The 18,250-nt window shown below is 36.1% G+C and overlaps 1 protein-coding gene across 2 annotated transcripts in view; it reads left to right on the forward strand.

Annotated features, from left to right (window-relative positions):
* CC2D2A (coiled-coil and C2 domain containing 2A) overlaps positions 1–18,250 on the forward strand; it is a 53,521-nt gene that overhangs the window by 26,890 nt on the left and 8,381 nt on the right. For both annotated transcript variants that reach the window (XM_041459240.1, XM_041459248.1), the window contains 11 exons: positions 567–705; positions 1,535–1,738; positions 5,064–5,156; positions 6,940–7,031; positions 8,732–8,899; positions 10,350–10,455; positions 11,761–11,870; positions 11,991–12,087; positions 13,336–13,434; positions 15,983–16,159; positions 18,045–18,248. In XM_041459240.1, coding sequence (XP_041315174.1) covers positions 567–705; positions 1,535–1,738; positions 5,064–5,156; positions 6,940–7,031; positions 8,732–8,899; positions 10,350–10,455; positions 11,761–11,870; positions 11,991–12,087; positions 13,336–13,434; positions 15,983–16,159; positions 18,045–18,248 — 1,489 coding nt within the window. The remainder of the gene's footprint in view (positions 1–566; positions 706–1,534; positions 1,739–5,063; positions 5,157–6,939; positions 7,032–8,731; positions 8,900–10,349; positions 10,456–11,760; positions 11,871–11,990; positions 12,088–13,335; positions 13,435–15,982; positions 16,160–18,044; positions 18,249–18,250) is intronic.

Below are 18,250 nucleotides of genomic sequence, written 5' to 3' on the forward strand. Positions count from 1 at the left end.
CCTCTCCAGCCAGCATGCAGTCTGGACATGGCAGGCAGAGCAGAGTGCTGGCAGCAGTCCCAGACATGGTGAGGGAATGATTCAGGCCCAGGGTCTATGCAGAAACAGCAAGGAGGGGGCAGAGACGAGGGCTGAAATGCAGGGCTGAAAGCACCATCCAGGAGGACAAGTCAAAGACAGGAGCTAAGATACAACACAAATAAGGACTGTCTGTCTGAGAAGTTCTTTGTCAAAACTTCTATGTTACCTTTCACAGTGTGAGGCAATTTATCTTCTTACTTGCAGCAATGTGGAATAGCATAGGTATATGAGGAATATATCAAAAAGCAGTTTCTTAGCTGTATAAAAGTTGTCTTCCACCAGTTCCTTCATGTTTCCCATTTACTTTGCTTTGCAGCTGATCATTCCCTCAATTCCATAGCTACAACTAAGAACTGTGAACTGGAATTTACTATTCAGGTTGTGGGGAGCTTTTTGGGCTTTTTTAAGATTGTTTTAAATACTTTTTTTATATTACTAAATCAAATGTGCTTTAGGTGTAAGTCATGTCAATTCTGTCTTTTTAGTGCTTTAAAAAATATTGATGCTATTGCATCCATTGGCACATCAGGTCTAACTGATATGAAGAAACTAGCTAAGTGGGCAGCTGAAGCAAAACTTGATCCAAATGACCCAAACAATGCAGCTCTAATGCAGCTGATCATGGTAAGTGGTGTTTTCAGAGCTATTGGAGTTGTGCAACTCCTAGTCACCAGAACCTCCCCAGACAATCTGTATGCATGCCAGGGAGATAGCAGCATTTGAATTCATGGTGGACATACTTGTGTGAATGGTAAGAAGCAAAATATCTACTAAAAATATGATTAATGCATTTAGTAGTGTGTTGTTTACATATTAATGAATATGACTTATTAATCCACTCAGCAGTGGCAAAAAATAGGTGTAAGGGAATGCGCATACAGATCAGTTAATAAATTAAAAACAAAATATGGATTTTGGAGTTTGTTGTTTCTTTTAAAGTGCAAGGGAATTTCCAGTGTACTTGGGTGGTACTAAATAAGAAGCTGCTCTTTAATGAGGATTGCACAGAGATCTCGGATGTTGTAAAGGCTTCAGCTTTTCTGAACAACAAATTGAGGAGCTGTTTACATAGCTGTTTAATTTACATGGCTGTTTATTTACATAGCTGTTTAATTTACATAGCTATTTACAAAGCTGAAGTTCTGTAAATTGATCTCCTTTACCATACAGTTTCCTAGGTTACTCTGACATGTTGTAGTTTTCATGCTTTCTGATCTTTTGTTTATGATACAAGGAAATAGAATTTTATTATATTCTGTAATGTATAATCTCATATGCTTTGCTCAGCAAAACACTGCTACAAAATACTTGGTGTTTCAGTCTGTGTGATCCATCTTTTTTGCTTTTGCTTAAAATTAACATCCTTGCAATATGCATGTAAAACTTACAAAAGCTATTTTATGGATATTTGTCACTTTGTATGAAAAAGTTAATATTTTTGTTACTAATTTAGATTGCTACAAGTGGAGAGGCACACGTTCCTGATTTCTTCAGATTGGAACAGTTGCAGCAAGAATTTAATTTTGTTTCTGATGAGGAGTTTAATAGATCAAAGAGATTCCGACTGTTGCAGCTCAGAAATGAGGAGGTGGCAGAGTTCCGAAACTATAAGCAAGTCCCTTTACATGAACGAGAAATCAGTGAGAAAATCTTCCAGGTAGAATGTTATCTGAAATACTTCTTTTCTACTTTAATTGCTTATAATATTTGACTTGCAGTTAAGTCAAGCGGTTCTTTAAAGAATGTAAAGCTATGCTGACATGAAAAAACCAAGAATTTTATTTCTTTAGTCTTTTCTAACGTTATTACTAGCTTCCTTCCAAGGCAGTATTTCCACAGCCATACTTCGTTAAGAGTTAAATAAAACAGTTTAAAAAAACTGCTGTAAACAAAAATGTTATAAGTTAGTAGTTTTCATTACAGTTGAGATTCTTTTTTAAAAAGTGATTTTAGATATAAAAAGGTAATTCAGAGATAATTCAAGCTTCGTCCTATTAGCTTTTGAGCCCTTTTTTGGGGGAGGGACTGTTAGAAGCAATAACTCTAACAAGAATTAAAACCTTTCTTTTGTTTTATTAGAGCCTGTGTTACAGATATTCCTGTTATAGTACATTGCTCCAATTGGCTTACCTTGTCCTTGCCTGCCTGTTAATTACCTTATTGAAATGCAGTGTGTGCATTTTTTTTAATTTGGGTTATACTTCAATTATTTTTATCTCAACTGTCTTATTAGTGTTAAGTCATGCATTTTTTTTTCTTAGCAATTCATATACCTAAGGAGCATTTTAGTATGTTCTTTGGCTTAGGAGGATCAGAGTCACCTCATATTCTGGCAAGTTCTCTTTCATCCCTACTTCTTCTGACATAGATTTATTTGAAAAATTACTTTTTTCCTTTCTATTGGATGATATTTTTTAAAAAAAGATATTTATTAATTCAGACATATCTATCTCTTTGGATATTTTAGGTTAGTTTTGTATCTTTTATTTAAATATGTACCACATGTTTGCTGTATGTTTCTAAACCAGTTCATTTTATGGGCTATTTTCATTCATTTTATGTTATCATTCAAAATTTGAAAATCATAGTTTAAGAATTATTTCAATGGAGTGTTGGTTTTTTTCCATTAAGGATAAATTGGATAAACCCATGATTGCCCATTCCAAGTTTATTTTATATGCTGTGATCTTCAAAACTAAGTTTCAAGTGATTTGTTCCTAGTTGATTTACTAGCTATTTGGCAAAAAGGTCTGGAAGTTCGTAGAATCATGGAAATACTATTTGGAAAATATTCTCTGGAGATCATCTGGTCCTGCTTTCCACTGAAGTGGTGGTACTGTTGCCAGCACTCGATGAGGTCAGCTGTTTATTTGTCTAGCCAAGTCTTGAAAACCTCTAAATGGGAGACTCCACTGCCTTTTTGAACAACCTGTTCCCGTGCTTTGCTATCCTTCCAGAGATTGTTCAAAAAAAAAAAAAAGAAAAAAAAGTCATGTCTAACTTGAGCTTTCGAGGTTGTGTTTAATGGCTGCTTTCCCTTGTTGTATTGCCTGGAACTAGAGAGATTATTTTGGCACCCTGTCCTTTGTAACTGCCCTTCAAAGAGTTGTGGGCAGATACTGCATTGCTCATTAATCTCTTCCTCACCAGACTGATGAATCTGAACACCTTGCCCAGTGCAAGAACAACTCTGAAACACTGGAGTAAGTCCAGTACAGAGCTGTCAGAACATGTGCAGTGCTGAAGCACATGAGCAACAAGGAGAGGCAGAAAGGACTAAGGTTGTTTGTGCCTAAGCAGGCAAGGCTTGAGGGGGTTTCTTACTGCATCCTTCAGGTACCTAGTGGTGCAGAGAAAACAAGAGAGAGACTCATCTTAGAGGTGAGATGATGATAGACACAAGTTACTCCCAGTGACATTGCAGTTAAATATAATGAATACATTTTTCACTAAGAACATGTTTAAGTTCTTGAACACATTGTCCATCAAGTTTGTAAAATTGCCATCTCTGGAGATAGTGAAAATTCAACCGTCCAGGGCCCTGAGCATTCTGATTGGCGTTGTTCCAACTCAGAGCTCAGATCAGATGACCACCAGAAGTCTCTTCAAATTTACATTATTCTAGGATTCTGACCTCTTCTTGTAGTCATGTCCTCTACGTCTCTTGCTGTCTTAGTAGCCCTTCAGTGGATCCCATCCAGTGTCTCCACATGCCTCTTGAATTGGCAGCTGCAAACTGGCTGCAGTATTTCAGGTATGCCCCCTGAAGTGTTAGGCTGGAGAGGCTGGTAGTTTCCCTTTGTCTGTAGGACATGCTGATCCTTATGTATCCTGTGGTTTGCCTTTGGCCAAGAACATGTCACTGGTCGTCATTAAACCCAGACTTATTTCAATATGGCTGTTATTCTTCTGTTTGATTTCCAGTCTGTGCCAGTGCAAATTTTTCAATCCTCAATACAGAATTTTCCCTTTTTGTAACTGAGGCTTCAGTTGTCGTAGTTTTAAGTCATAAAGAGCCCTCTGAACTATGGTTCAGTCACTCATATTAACCATTCTTCCTAATCAAGTATCCTTGGCTAAATTACTGTCAGTGCATTGAGTTTCCTCATCCAGATCACTTCTGAAGAAACTGAATATAATCAATCCCAGAGGTCCTTTGCTTTTTAGAGGACGCTAATTAGACATTGAGCTGTTTGTCCTTACTGTTGGAGCTCAGACCTGAGGATTAATTTTACTAAGTACTTTTACATAACTCATTGTGGTTCTGAAGCCAGTGTGATTCTCAGATCCTGGGAGAGCCTCTTGAGTTGTAAGCTATGGTTTTTGCTTGAAAGCTGAGTGTTAGCTCTAGCCTTTCTTAATTTATGAGACACTTTCCTATACTTGTGAATACAAGTCTCATCTCTCAGTAGAGCTTTCACTGTTGGCCCATCTATCTCTCACAGCCCTGAGAGATATCCCATCAACATACTTCTTCCTAAGAACCAAGTGCAGTTCTACTCACTAAGTGAGTTTTACAATCTATGAAAAGTAATTACTAATTATTTGGAAAAGTTTTTACTAGTATTAAAACACAGTTCAGATTTCTGACGATCCTCCAAGAATCCTGCATCATTTCTGCTTGTAAAGGACTCTTACTGTTAAAGCTGCAATAGGTGAAGCCACTTGCAGTTCAAGTGGAATTTCAGTTTATAACAGCAGGTCAAAATTCAGCTTTAAAAAAGGAGAAGGAAATTGTCAAGTTATTAATTGTAATTTAAACCACATAAATCTTGTAACTGAATGGTATTCTTGTCTCTGTTCATGAAAGTTTAGCATATATTGTATACACTAGCATTAAAAATAGCTTTACAAACTTCTCACATCTGCTGTGGTTCACTGTGGTCCTTACATTATTGTTAATGAAATATTTACCATTTTTTCTTACATGTGATAAAGTACTGAATATATATTGAAGCACAAACTGTAATAAATATCTTTAGGACTATGAGAAGAGAGTGCAAGAGAGGGATGTGATTGACAGCAAAAATTATCTAGATGCACACAGAGCAGTTGTTGCCAACTATCTACAGAAGGTAAGATGCTAAATATGTGCTTCACCATATTCCTGTAGGCCGTATGTTGCTTCAGTACTTAGAGACTTTATTTCCCTGAATACTAAAACCTGATTCATCTCTAAAAATGACCTACAGTTAGGCCTGAAACTGGTATAATTGAACAAATGGAGGTCTGTGTTATTTAATGGTATTGAGGATGATGCAATATACAAAATTAAAAGCCATTCTGAATATTTCTGTCAGTTCTGAAAATTCTTCTTTGCTTCAGTGCCCCAGAGATTTGTACTGTTGAGTCTCAGGAATTTAGTGATTTCCTTCCTCCCTGTTTTCCTTGTTGTGAGCTGTCATGCTAAGAGCTTAATCATCTCCATGAAAGTGGCCCTAATCACTTCTAAAAAATCATTTAATGTAATACACAGTGTCTTGTCCTGCAGCTTAAGGCAGAGAGCATATCTTCTGTCACATTCACCTTCATTGTGGTATTAGAGTAATTCTTCCCCTTATATTGATTTATTTATTTTTTCTAGTTTTCATTATATTAAGATGACATTCTCTTTAATCCTTAGGGAAAAAGAAAGAAAACATTCATCATGTAACCAAGAAAAGTTTACAATTTCAGACTGACAAAAAAGCAAGTGTGAAACATGGCTACCAGTTTCTTACCAGTTGTGTAAATATCAAAAAGTGTATCAAATCCTAGCCTGCCAGCAAAACACGAAATATAAGGTTTAATTAAAGTATGACAAAACAAATTATTGGTTAGAAAGAATGCTTCATGAAAGAAGCTTAGAGAAAAAAGTGTTTAAATCTCCCAGGCAAGTGCCAAAGTCCAGATTCAATATGAGTATAAAAATTATTTTTGACAAAGCTGTCATGTCTGTGTCAGCCCCATATGTTTTGCATGACATTGAACATATGGGTTTTGCAGCACACTGAATAGTAATAGAGTAGTACAGAATAGCATACATTATAGTACCTTTTTTTGCCTCTTTTGTAGACTAAATACAAGTAACCTTTTTTAAAACAGTACTTGGATACTTTACACTTCAGTAAATTGTCAGATGGACTAGAAAAGTAGGTTTCTTGTATCAAAACTGAAATTCAGTTCACTCTGAAAAGTGATCTTTATATGTGTATCACTTCTGATGTTGTACTAGCACAGAGTATAAAGCCACTCACTGCTAGCATTAGGTGCTAAGAGGAAAGGACAAAGGCAATATTATTTCAGTCTGCTTCCACATAGTTGTGGAGATGAGGGAAAACTTTTATCTCTATGCTTCACTCTATGACATCAGCAAAGATATGTAAGGAACTAAGAATTTTAAACATTTATTTGAAATCACAGTATTTTTAATACAGGCTTCACCAGTTCTGTAGTCCAAAGTATTTCTTTTGATCCACATAACTGGTACCATAAAGATTTCTCTACAGCCTTTTTTGCAGCTTTATTTAGATGTGGAAAATTATGTCTGTTGGTGTCATTTGTTTTTGTAATTGTTTCTGATGGTGAGCTGTAAGCAGATAAAGACATAATCTTTTGATTGTATGTTTTCATGTATTCTTCTATCAATCTAGGCAGTATGTTTCTAGAGAAGCATTGTATTGGTAAAATGAGCTGCTCTTACATTCTAAAGAAGTAGCTGGTGGAAAGAAATTTTTCTTTCAACTGTGACCCTTGTAAAATTTGGAAAAAATGAAGAGTATGTATGTGGATGTTTTGTGTTTAACAATCAGAATACAAACATTGGCAGTGGGTTTGGATTAAAAAGGCACTTCTTCTCTTCTCCCTCCCCGTTCACAGGTGCGAGAATCAGTAATCAACCGTGTCCTCATAGCAAAACACCATTTCATTCTCTCTGACCTTGTCAATGAAGAGGAGATTCCAGGCCTGGGGTAAGAGAGCTATCTTTATTTGTTCCAAATAAAAACGATTAATGTAAAACCACCTGCTTTTTTAATTTCTATTTTACAAAGTGTGTTGATGTGACTAACTAATGTGACTTTGCGTGTAGTATAATAGATAAACTTCCAATCGCTGTGCCAGTACAGTGTATTGAAAAACAAAGTGTAGTCAAAACTTCTTTAAGAAAAAGTCTGGTTTTGACAGAAATAAAGTGACAGTGTGTAAATAAGATATACAAGGATATGATGCATTTCTGATGAGCTGAGCATTGTCCATGTGGTGCCAGATTGAATATTTCCAATTTTCAGGCAAGTATCAGAGTTAGTAACACTATTACTGACTGGTTCTGTAGGTGATGCCTCCATACAGTCATACATACCCTGTAAATAATGTGCAGTAGATTTTTAACTGTAATTTTCTTTTACTTCCCATATACTTCTGATGCTGAATGTTCTCATATACTGCTTATGTTCAAAAAATATACCGAGTTTGGAAATTACTGCTTTTCTCTTCTAAAATAATTTTTTCTTTTAATACTTGAGTACTTTGGATTTTTGTTTCAAATCCCATACCTATCAATTTTAACATGTATCAATCATCACAGCATAGATGGATCGTAGTGTTGCTCATTTAAAATCTGTGTAAGTGAACAAATTGTGAAACTTATTTTTTTCTTTCATGTAGAAGTTGCTTCTGTTCACTCTAAACACAACACCCATATACAATCAAAGTGTTTTTCAACCAGCTGTATAAATCTAAACAGTCCCATCTGCTGGAGACACAGAGACTTGCTCTTTTACAAAAGACTTCATGCTTGGTTTTAGTTGATGTTTTCACATCACAGTAGAGAAAAATCTGAACAAGACTACAATTAGCTTTTGGTTTAGAATCAAATGCTTCATTTATATTTTCTCATCATGAATCCTAATTCATATTGTATTCTATTTGCAAAGATTATGGTTACTGAATTTAAAATACACCGTGGCTTGTTTAATATTCACTTAGTGAGATATTTCAGTGACTCATGATTCTGTGCTATTTTAACAGTAATTACTGTGGGGGCTTTATTACATATAAGAAAGAAATGCCATTAGCTATCAGTTTTTAAGTGTGTTTTTTGAATGTCTGCAGTTGATATCAATGATGTAAACATTGCATATATCTGCATAAATGAAACACACATCTTCATTTTATTGTTTTCCTGTTTTTCTTTTTTCCTTTGGTTCTGCTTTGCCTTGGGTTATAAGTTCTGAGGGTCCAGGGTATGTTGTGGTGTATTGATTCTGCTTCCTCTCTGTAGCCTGTTACTCAGTGTACATAGCTATGTAGATAGATGCTTTGCCTCTTATATACAGTGGTTATCATCATCTGCTAGATCCCTTGTTTATAGCACTGTAGTTTAGATCTGGCTTGAAGTAATTGTCTTTTTTGCACCTTACATAGTTTTGGGGGAAAAAAAACCACAAACAACCAAACTTTTTTGCACATTGAAGTTATAATTCCTGAAATATAAGACAGAATTGGATTAGTGCAGTACTAAACAATTGCAGCATTTTGACATTTCAGGGAGTTTTGTTTGGAGCAAATATTTCCTTTTCGTGTTAGTGCATAATTTTCATGTGGGTCACGATAACACTGGAATGCTGGATTCTATGCAAAACTGACTAAATACCTGGTTTATGATTATTAGCATTTTGGGACTTGGCCTCTTTAAACTGGCAGAGCCAAAACGACCATTAAGGCCAAGAAGAAAAGAAAGGAAGAAGGTCACAGCACAGAATTTATCCGATGGAGACGTAAAACTGTTAGTGAACATCATCAGAGCGTATGATATTCCAGTGAGAAAGCCAGTGATGAGGTATGTTTAAAAGCTTGTTTCCAGTACAGATTCGTTTTCTGGCTTCTTCTGTTTTGAGGACAGATGAAGCAACAGATGTTACAATTCAGCCATGTGTGTTGATTCTCAGGATAAAAACATACAAATATACATTTATCTTTTCACAAAGATGATAAAGGACTGATATTTTGTAAGTTTGTAGATTAATATAATAATTTTTCAGTAGCTGTGAAATTCAAGACATGTTTTACCAGTAACTGTCAGAAAGATCAGTTACAGCTTTGACAGCATTATAACTCTGGTAATACCAGATGAATTATCCCTTAAGGAAACCTCTTGATAATACTCAGGGAAATTTTAATTCATAATATCTTAATTAAATACCAAAAACAAATATTAAAAAATCCAGTTCTTCACTGTGGGATACTATATTTGTCTCCTGAGTGCAGCATGTTGATCTTCTCCTTGATGAACCGTTTAAGTTAATAGACTGAGCCTAATGTGGCTCTAATTTTAAAGGTGACCTTTACACTCAGGCACATTAAGACAATGCCTGCACTGCATGATGGTGTGTCATGTGGAGACACTGAACAGTCTGCTTCAGCTCCAGAAGCAATGTATTAATGCAGTGTTCACTCTCTCTCTCTGCCCCCCCCCACCAAAATTAATACACCTTGCATTTAACTCATTTGACTTTATTTCCAAGCTGGCCAGTTGCAGAATTTAGCATTGTTGGCTGTTCTTTCTCTTACGCTATTAGAGGTTCTGTTGCACTCTGTAAATAAATTGATACTGAGAAAAGCAAATCATTGACAGGAAAAAGAAGATGAAAAATTCAATTCATTACCAGAATTACAACAATAATTAAAACCTCATCTAGTCTTTTTGCATTATATGGTATTTTATTTTGAGCTGCTTTATACGTTAATAGGTATTCTTTTATGGTCTATAATGTGGTCTTACCACAAAATGTTATGTGGAAGTGCTGTGAAAATAAATGTTTTAATATATATTGTCTTCTACTTCACTCATGGGTTGAAAATCTGTAATATTCATATGAATTCTTTTTTGCCATAGAGGCCTTGCCTGAATACCATGAGATATACATGGTTCATGAATTCTGCAGGGATTCAACTACTTGAACTTAAAAACTTGTAGTGAAAGAGATTGTGTAGGGTAGGCAAAAAAAAAACAAAAAAAACAAAAACTCTGCAGTTAATAAACTCTTCAGAAAAGAGAGCCTCCAGGCACAAAGTCCTCTTTTGCAATGAGGCTTGTAAGAAGTATACACTCAATACCCCTTTCTGGCATTTTATGTGATCTAATAAATATCTTCCCAAGGTTAAAATTGTAACAAAAACCATCAGGAGTATTGCCAGTATCTGTATGGCTAATAGACAATGTGAGGGATTAATATTTAGTAATGAATTCTCTGTCTTCCCTGATTGTTGTTGTCTGTTTCCTCTTGTAGCAAACTTCAACAGCCATCAAAGTCTTCAAGGTCCTTTAACGAGATGTTTGCAGCCTCTCCATCAGCTCAAAGCCCACCTAACAGCCCAGACTGGGCATTCAACCAGGTATGTTACAAACCTGACATCTTCTGTGAAGCTGTGAGCATTTTCCACAGACAGTAGCATTCACCTTCAGAAAGATACCTTATTGGTAAGGTTTCCTTGCCCACTCCTTTGTCTCCAGAAGGAGAGTAAATCTGCAAAAGGTTCAGAGAAGAATATACAGAATGGCTCCTGCCCAGTGAAAAATGGTGGGACTTTGAGCCAGAAGACCCATAACTGTGAGTAGAGGAGGAGAAATATGGTAGAAAAGCACAAAATAAGAAGTCATAGACACTGGATAAGGATTGACTGTTTCCTGGCACTGTACGTACAAATGTGAGTGATGGGCAAAGGAAGCTGGTAGGAGTTAGGTTCAAAACAAACCTTCAAAGAAAGTTGTGATTCTTCATTCAGCAGCTGGTCAGTGCCCAGAGAAGTTGCTTGCATGTATTGTGGATGAAAGAGGTTGGTTTGTGCTGAAGTGGGTATTGGGCAAGTATGTGAAGAGTGATCCATTGGGAGTTACTTAATAGAAAAATCATTACAGACTTAGGAAAGTCTTTCATCTGAAAATGTTTGAAGTTTTTCTCTGTGTGTTGGCTGCTGGCTGTTTTCATAGGCTGCACTTTGGGTCCAGTACACTCCTAGTTTAAACCAGCACAGAATTCTTATGGCTGACACTGAAATTACAATTTCTTGCTATTTAAAACTAAATTCAGCATCCTTTTGAATGAAGATGAAAGACCTTCAGGGTTTTTACTGGTTTCCTTGTGATTTTTCTTCAAAATTACAGCTTTTTGAAATGTAGAAAAGCTTCTGCCATATGCATTTGAATAAGGCATTTTTAATCACATTAGGGGTTTGTTTTGTCTAGATGAAGTTGCTTATCTGTCATAGGAGCCAGTTTCAGGGACAACTGGGATTGTAGCTGGAGGCTTCTTGGATTACAGATAAGAGGATACAAGTGCACTTTTTTCCACTGGTGACTGGATCACATGTTCTCTTTCAGTTACTTTCCTTGATTAGATAGTCTGTAACTTTTCCACTCTCAGGAGAAAATATGGTTTTGCCAGTGTATATAAATACATCAAGTATTTTGAATACACATAAATTTTTGGAAATGCTAGTGTATAAAATATTTTTAAAAGCTTCATAAATGCTTAGAAACCCATGAAGTGCAATATTTAAGGTGTATTAAAGTTATATCTGGCCTGAACCAGCCTGATTGCCACAATGTATGTTTTTCTAAATGCATGAAATGTGTAATTTAATGTGCTGTGATGAATTTCCACAGAGGTGTGTTTCCTTTGTTTTGATATCTATTTCTAGGTTTTGGTCCGTCCTTTTGTAGAAGTTTCTTTTCAGCGAGCAGTCTGCCGGACAACAACAGCAGAAGGTCCAAGCCCCTGCTGGAATGAGGAACTTGAGCTTCCTTTTAGGTATGGCAAAATGAAACCAAATTATTTCTGCATAATAATAGTTTAATTTGAGCATGCAAATTTATCTTCATTTTCCTGTACTGTTCAAATCACTTTTTTTGATTTATTTAACCTCTTCAGAGCTCCTAATGGTGACTACAGCACCCACAGTTTGCAGACAGTAAAAGATGAAGTCTTCATTAATGTTTTTGATGAAGTACTTCATGATGCTGTAGAGGTGAGTTCATAACTGAAGGACATTGTACACTAGACAGCATTGTGAGCTTTTTGAAGTTGTCAGACCAAGAATTTTCCACGTAATGACTTCTCCCATCCTGTGCCTCTCTTTTCTCTATTTTGTCATTCCTTATGATTTTATATCTGGTCAACACTGCAAGGTTGTCAGAGGGAGCAATCTTTACAGTGTTAACCTTTATAAAAATTCAGCTTGTGCCACATAAAGTGCTGCTAGAGTTGAACACATCACATGTGTGTAATATGTTTTACTGATACTTAATGAAGTTGAAGATCCTAAAATTGAGGCATCATGAATTGTAATCTGAATTCTGTTCTTAACCTGAATCAGAGCTTTTTACTTCATTCCAGATGAGTGATCCAGGTTCTTGTATTTTTTGCTAACTATCTTGTTATGCTTTATCTCATCTTGTTTTACAAGCTTTTTGGTGAAATAAAAAAAAAAAAAAGCCCAAACCATCTTTGGTTGTTTGTAGTAATTATTTTGAATGAGACAAGAATTGCAAGTACTAGTAACAAGAAATTTTTGTAAGCTCTCAGTTTTGGCATAACTCCTTCCCCTGTTGAATCCAGTGAAAGCTTTCCTAGTCAGTTCAGCAGACACAAAAATAGCAGCACTCAACATTCTTGAAAACATAACCCAGAAATAAATAATGCACACACTTCACTGGGAACAGAATTCTGTCCTCAAAACTGAAATGATACTTGATGAAGCAGAAGGAAGAAAGCTACACACTTGAAACTTGGATGTCATGCCAGAGGTTTTTTTAAAAATAATTCTAGGCTGATCATAAAAGATTTGGAAATCTGATAGGCAGCACACATGAAAACAGTTTTTCCCATTTCCAGGGTTTACTTAGATTTTCGTACAATTTTAACTTCAAAAAGCTCTTCTAAATACTAATAGAATATTTCATTACAGGACCAGAGCTGCATTTACTTTGTCGAGAAGAGTGTTGTGGACTCCTTATCAGAGTTTTAAGTTCTCTTATGTTATACAGGACTTAAACCCTAGAGTGCAAGCACGTTGTATCATGGACTGTAATATATATTTTCAGCATCTGGTGTGCTTGAAAGTTGTGCAGAATAATTACTGCTGCACAAGTAATGGAGCTGATACTTACAGAAAATGAATACAGAATTTTTTATTAATGTCTTGATTCAATTGTTGATTGAATGAAAGGAAATGAAGCTGTCTTACAAAGTGTTATATTGGGCAACTTTTTAATAGGATGATCGTGAAAGAGGAAGTGGAATCCACACTCGTATTGAGAGGCACTGGCTGGGATGTGTTAAGATTCCTTTTACCACCATATATTTTCAAGCAAGGGTAAGTGATTTTATTTGAAGTAAAATACAGAACTGAGAATGGAAAAGGGCTGGAAATGGAATGTCAGATTTAATTATATTCTTTGCAATTGTTAGTTTATTTTTATGGGATTGTTTGAAGATGCCTTTGAAACCACTGGGATTTTTTGGACAGATTTAATGAGTATTTCCCAGAAAGTTCAAGGTTTAGAAGGGAGAAGAGACAAAATATACTCAACAGTGGCAATGCAGCCTGACTTCCTTCAGTAGCAATGTTTTACACAGATTTTTTTGGGTGGTTTTCTCAGTGGCTTTTGAGGGCTCTGGTATTGCACAGTCTAGATGGATGAACTAGGAATAGAATCACCTAGATACGTGAGGAAATTTGAACTTCTTTTTCACCCTTTCCACGAATCACAAGATTTTGATCTTTGCCTCTCCCAATCCCTTCTTTCTTCCAATTCTAGAACTTTTCAAGAGAAACTTTCTTCAAGAAATAGTCACAGTTAGTCTTGGGAGTAGTAGTAAAATATGCTCTTCTTCAGAGGAAATATTTTTTTTGTCCAACCACTCATCCTGGACTTAGTTTAAGGAAACTACTTCTTTCCATTGTTAGTCCTATCATATTGTAATACAGCTGTAATGCATACTTCTACATGGCAGTTGCTTTTTCCTGTAGATCAAATCATCTGATCACAAAAGTCAGAATCTTCATGAAGCGAGAAACTGAGACATCAGTTGCATTCCTAATGACACATTCATTTACTATTCTCTGGCCATATGGGGCACTTTTAGGAACCTTAATGACTTCAAGACATACTCTGAGCCGCCCAGATTTTTTGGGTGGAGGGAAAGTCTGTAGGAGTCTCATTTGTGTGCAGTACTTGGTGATCAAAGTGGTTTTCCTGGGCTATCTGCAAAGCGTAACAGAATGTGAATGTTACAGGATTCAGGAAAGCATGGGATACTTTTCATTGCTGAGAAATCTTGGTCAGTCTGTGTCTAAGGAGGCTAAGTCCACTTGTTTCTGCTAGATCATTAATACTATGTGCTCTTCAACTTGAGAGGTTAATCAGTTAATTTTTCTCTTTGAGAGGTGTAGCTTTCACTGATTTTAAAGAAGATGTGAGTAGTAAGAGGATCTGACCTTCTTTTCATGAGTCTTTGGCCATCCTGTGCAGAAAATGCCACATCATGTGATCACCATTGCTATATGTCATCAAACAGGAAACAACATAGTCCAATGGTCATTTCTGGGGAATTGTTCCATATTGAATGAATGAAATCTACCTGAGAAGTGTGTCTGCTCACAGAGAGACCTAATGGGCAGACTTGACATTTTAACAGACTGCTTACCAATACAGCCACCATCCACAATCCATCTTCAAGGATTTCCCATACTGATGTCAACCCCTGTTCTTCAGCTTCTTGGTCTTTCTGCTGTAGAACCAGAGTAGCTCCAGAATTCCTGTCAGATACTTCTGAGTCTCTTTGAGGAGGTCATGATTGCCTAAGCAGAGTGTGAGTGCTTGTATAGATCTTCCCAGCAGTAGAGATTCTTTGCATTTGAATAGAATTTCATATGGAATTTGAAAAAACCTGATAAGCACAGTGGTTACATCAAGGTGCATCTAGCAACTAAATTTCAGTAGCAAATGAAGCATTTCATCATCCTGTTCTAATACTCTGGAGCAGAAATTTTGAGTGATATATTCAGTTTTCTCCTCATCAAAACTTAATTTTGTTCTTAAATGTTTGATGAGCCGTGCCAGTGAGTCATCTGTTCATTTCCATCTTCATCCACTGAAGATACCCTTTCTGGTGGAAGTTGCCTCAATTGTGTCCAAATCAAGAGCTTACTGTTTTTGCTTTTCTGTTAAAGCTGGGTACTTCCACTATTGAAACCTGCCCAAGCAGGTGTGGGCCTGCCATCTCTTGTGTCATCCAGCCCTTCAGAAAGACCTTATTCTCTGTTTGTGGTAACAAAGGGAGCTGCCAAGCGCTGGTGGGTCTGGCAGAGTCATTCCATACAGAAGCTGGATAAATGGGCCCAGTTCCAGTTCCACCCAAGGAGCATCTTGTGTTGTGCATGGAAGAGATCTCTGAGATGCTGGAGCATCCTTCCCACATGACTCATAGGCAAAGGCCTGTTAGTCTGCTGCTGCCTTGAGAAGCATAGTCATGCAACCTGTATTTTGCCATTTTTTTCATTTTTCCAGGTAAACAGAGCCATGTAGAGTTTGCTGTTTGAAAGAAAAGTAGTGAAATGCCAGCAGTCTTTCTTTCTCTGTGAACTAGTGTGTATGATTTCCATTTCATTAAATGTTAGTGTTCATAATATGCAAGAGAGGCTGAAATCAAGTTGTGATTAATATATTTAACAATGAGATACCTCATGTTTTCCCCACAGTTAATCAACATAAATGTTATAATCTCTCATTTTATTATTTTGTAACTTAAACTAACAATCAAAAGAAGAAAATATGCAGACACAAGTAGCAAATTTATGTGAGAGGGCTTTTTTGCTTTTAATGAGAAACATTTCTCAGTATTTTCTGTATCTGTTGTAGATTGATGGTACATTTAAGATCAATATTCCTCCAGTCCTCCTTGGCTACAGCAAAGAAAAGAGCGTGGGTATGGAGAGAGGTTATGATTCTGTGCGAAATCTGAGTGAGGGCTCATATATAACACTGTTCATTACCATTGAACCACAGCTCATCCCCGGAGAGTCTGTCAGAGAGAAGGTAACTAATCACTAATTCATCATACTCTTGCTCTTTGTTTCCAGTGGTGCACTTCTTGAGATGCATATTAATAGCTCTCCTTAGTGTACCAAAGGACATGAATGCAAGTACAGAAGGACATTCATACAAATTTGGGGTAGTTTATTTTAATTTTTTTTATCTCAGTTCAATTTAATTAGATGCACTATTAAGTGAAATGTGCACTTAATGCATGAAAAATAACTTTGCCCAGGTATCTAATTTTAGTCCTAAGAGAAAGCAAATTGGCATTCCTCTCTGTGAGCATATAGTTTTTCCATGTACTTGTGTAAACAATAAAGCATTTGTGTGAGTATTTGTGAACAGCGGACAAAAAGGAGGTGGCAGGTGCGAAATGTATTTTCTTGCTTCTGTGTTTATACTGTTCAAATGAGCATTTATTATTTATGGCTTCATGCATGCCTCGAGATCTTGAAGATAATAATTCCTAAACAGCAGCTGCTATTTTTTTCAGTTTCATTAGTAAACCAGGAGTGCCTTAGACTAACAACAATAGTCATTACAATTCTTTGCTGCAACTCTCCAGCTGCAACACATACACCTATTATAGAAAGAGTCTGGCATATTATGCAAAAAAACAACCTAAATAATTTGCCATACTTTCTTCCTATTCCTGACCTGCAGTTAATTTGAAATGCTTGTGTAGTGCTTTAGGATGCTAAGCATAATTTCAGTTTAATTTTATGAAACCTTTTTTGTTTCTTTACTTATTTTTCCTCTCTTTCCTGCTGTCCTTCCTGAACCTCTATTAGATGAATGAAATGCTTAAGAAGGTACAACATTAATAAATCAGTTGAGATACTCCTGTTGTTCCCAGTTTAAGATTTAGCTCGGGTTTGTGCCATTCAGCAGCTTTTCTGTAGTTTGTGTTACTTGACTGTGACATAGTAATTGTTTATTTGCCAGAAATATTTGCAGTAAATTGCTGCATTTAAGTTTACAACATGCCAGAGGCTCTACTTTCTGCTCTTAATTATGGTGAAGAAGAATCACCACTGTGTGCCTTCTCTTCTAACTTGGAGGTCTAGCTGCAGGGCAGTGCCCAGTTCCACCTCAGGTTAGTTTAAGAGTAACAAATTACAAAACTGGCTTATTTTAAACAAAAACATTAAAAAGGATGAACTTTAATTCTCAGCACCACTGGAAGTATACAAGGAATTCTAAATAGATAATTTTGACCAATCTTAATACCTTTAAAAGATGACATCTTAGGTACCATCATAAAATAATTGTCACTGTTTTATAATTAATATGTGCTTTTGAGTCCTATATTTGCTTCTGAAAAATCCTATTTAACCATGTGGAAATTTTAGACACCTCTGAATTATAAGGATTCATCTAAAATTCACTTGAACCTTCTCTGCAAATATTTTGGCATTGGGCAGTGTTGTTGCAGTATTATTTATATAAAAATCATTGAGATTTTACGCATAATGTCAATTGTGGTTTTAATGGAATGCTGTGGGAATAGCACATAGGATTAGTACCTAACCATAATTGTTTACTTTTGAATTAATATCTGGTGTTACATCCTCATGCCTCCAGTGTTACTTGGCCATTACTTCCACTACATTTTTCAGTGCTTTAATAAAGCCAGCTTATCTGTACAGATCATTATGGGCATTCATATGAAGTGCAAAATGCTTGATTTTCCATTGCCTTGACCTTCCTTTTATGTCTGTAAGCAAAACTTTATACTACAAGGCAAATTCAAAGTGCTATTAGAAAAGAATTTAACAATCATTTTATTGTCCTCTAAATGATGAAATATAGCCAAATATGGTAAAGACTTAAGTCCAAACCATAAATAAAACTGGTTTTGTATAAATTCTACTGTCTTTTGAAGTTTGATACCCAAGAAGATGAGAAACTGCTCCAGGCAGCAGAAAAATATGAAGCTGAATGTACATCAAAGTTCCCAAGCCGCCAGTGCCTAACAACTGTAATTGATCTTGATGGAAAAACAGTTTTTATTACCAGATATATCAAACCTCTGAATCCACCACAGGAGCTTCTTGATGCTGTCCCAGATAGATCTCAAACAGCAGCAGT

Source organism: Pyrgilauda ruficollis, unplaced genomic scaffold (assembly GCF_017590135.1).
Source record: "Pyrgilauda ruficollis isolate IOZ18807 unplaced genomic scaffold, ASM1759013v1 scaffold1, whole genome shotgun sequence".
Classification (NCBI taxonomy): Eukaryota; Metazoa; Chordata; class Aves; order Passeriformes; family Passeridae; genus Pyrgilauda; species Pyrgilauda ruficollis.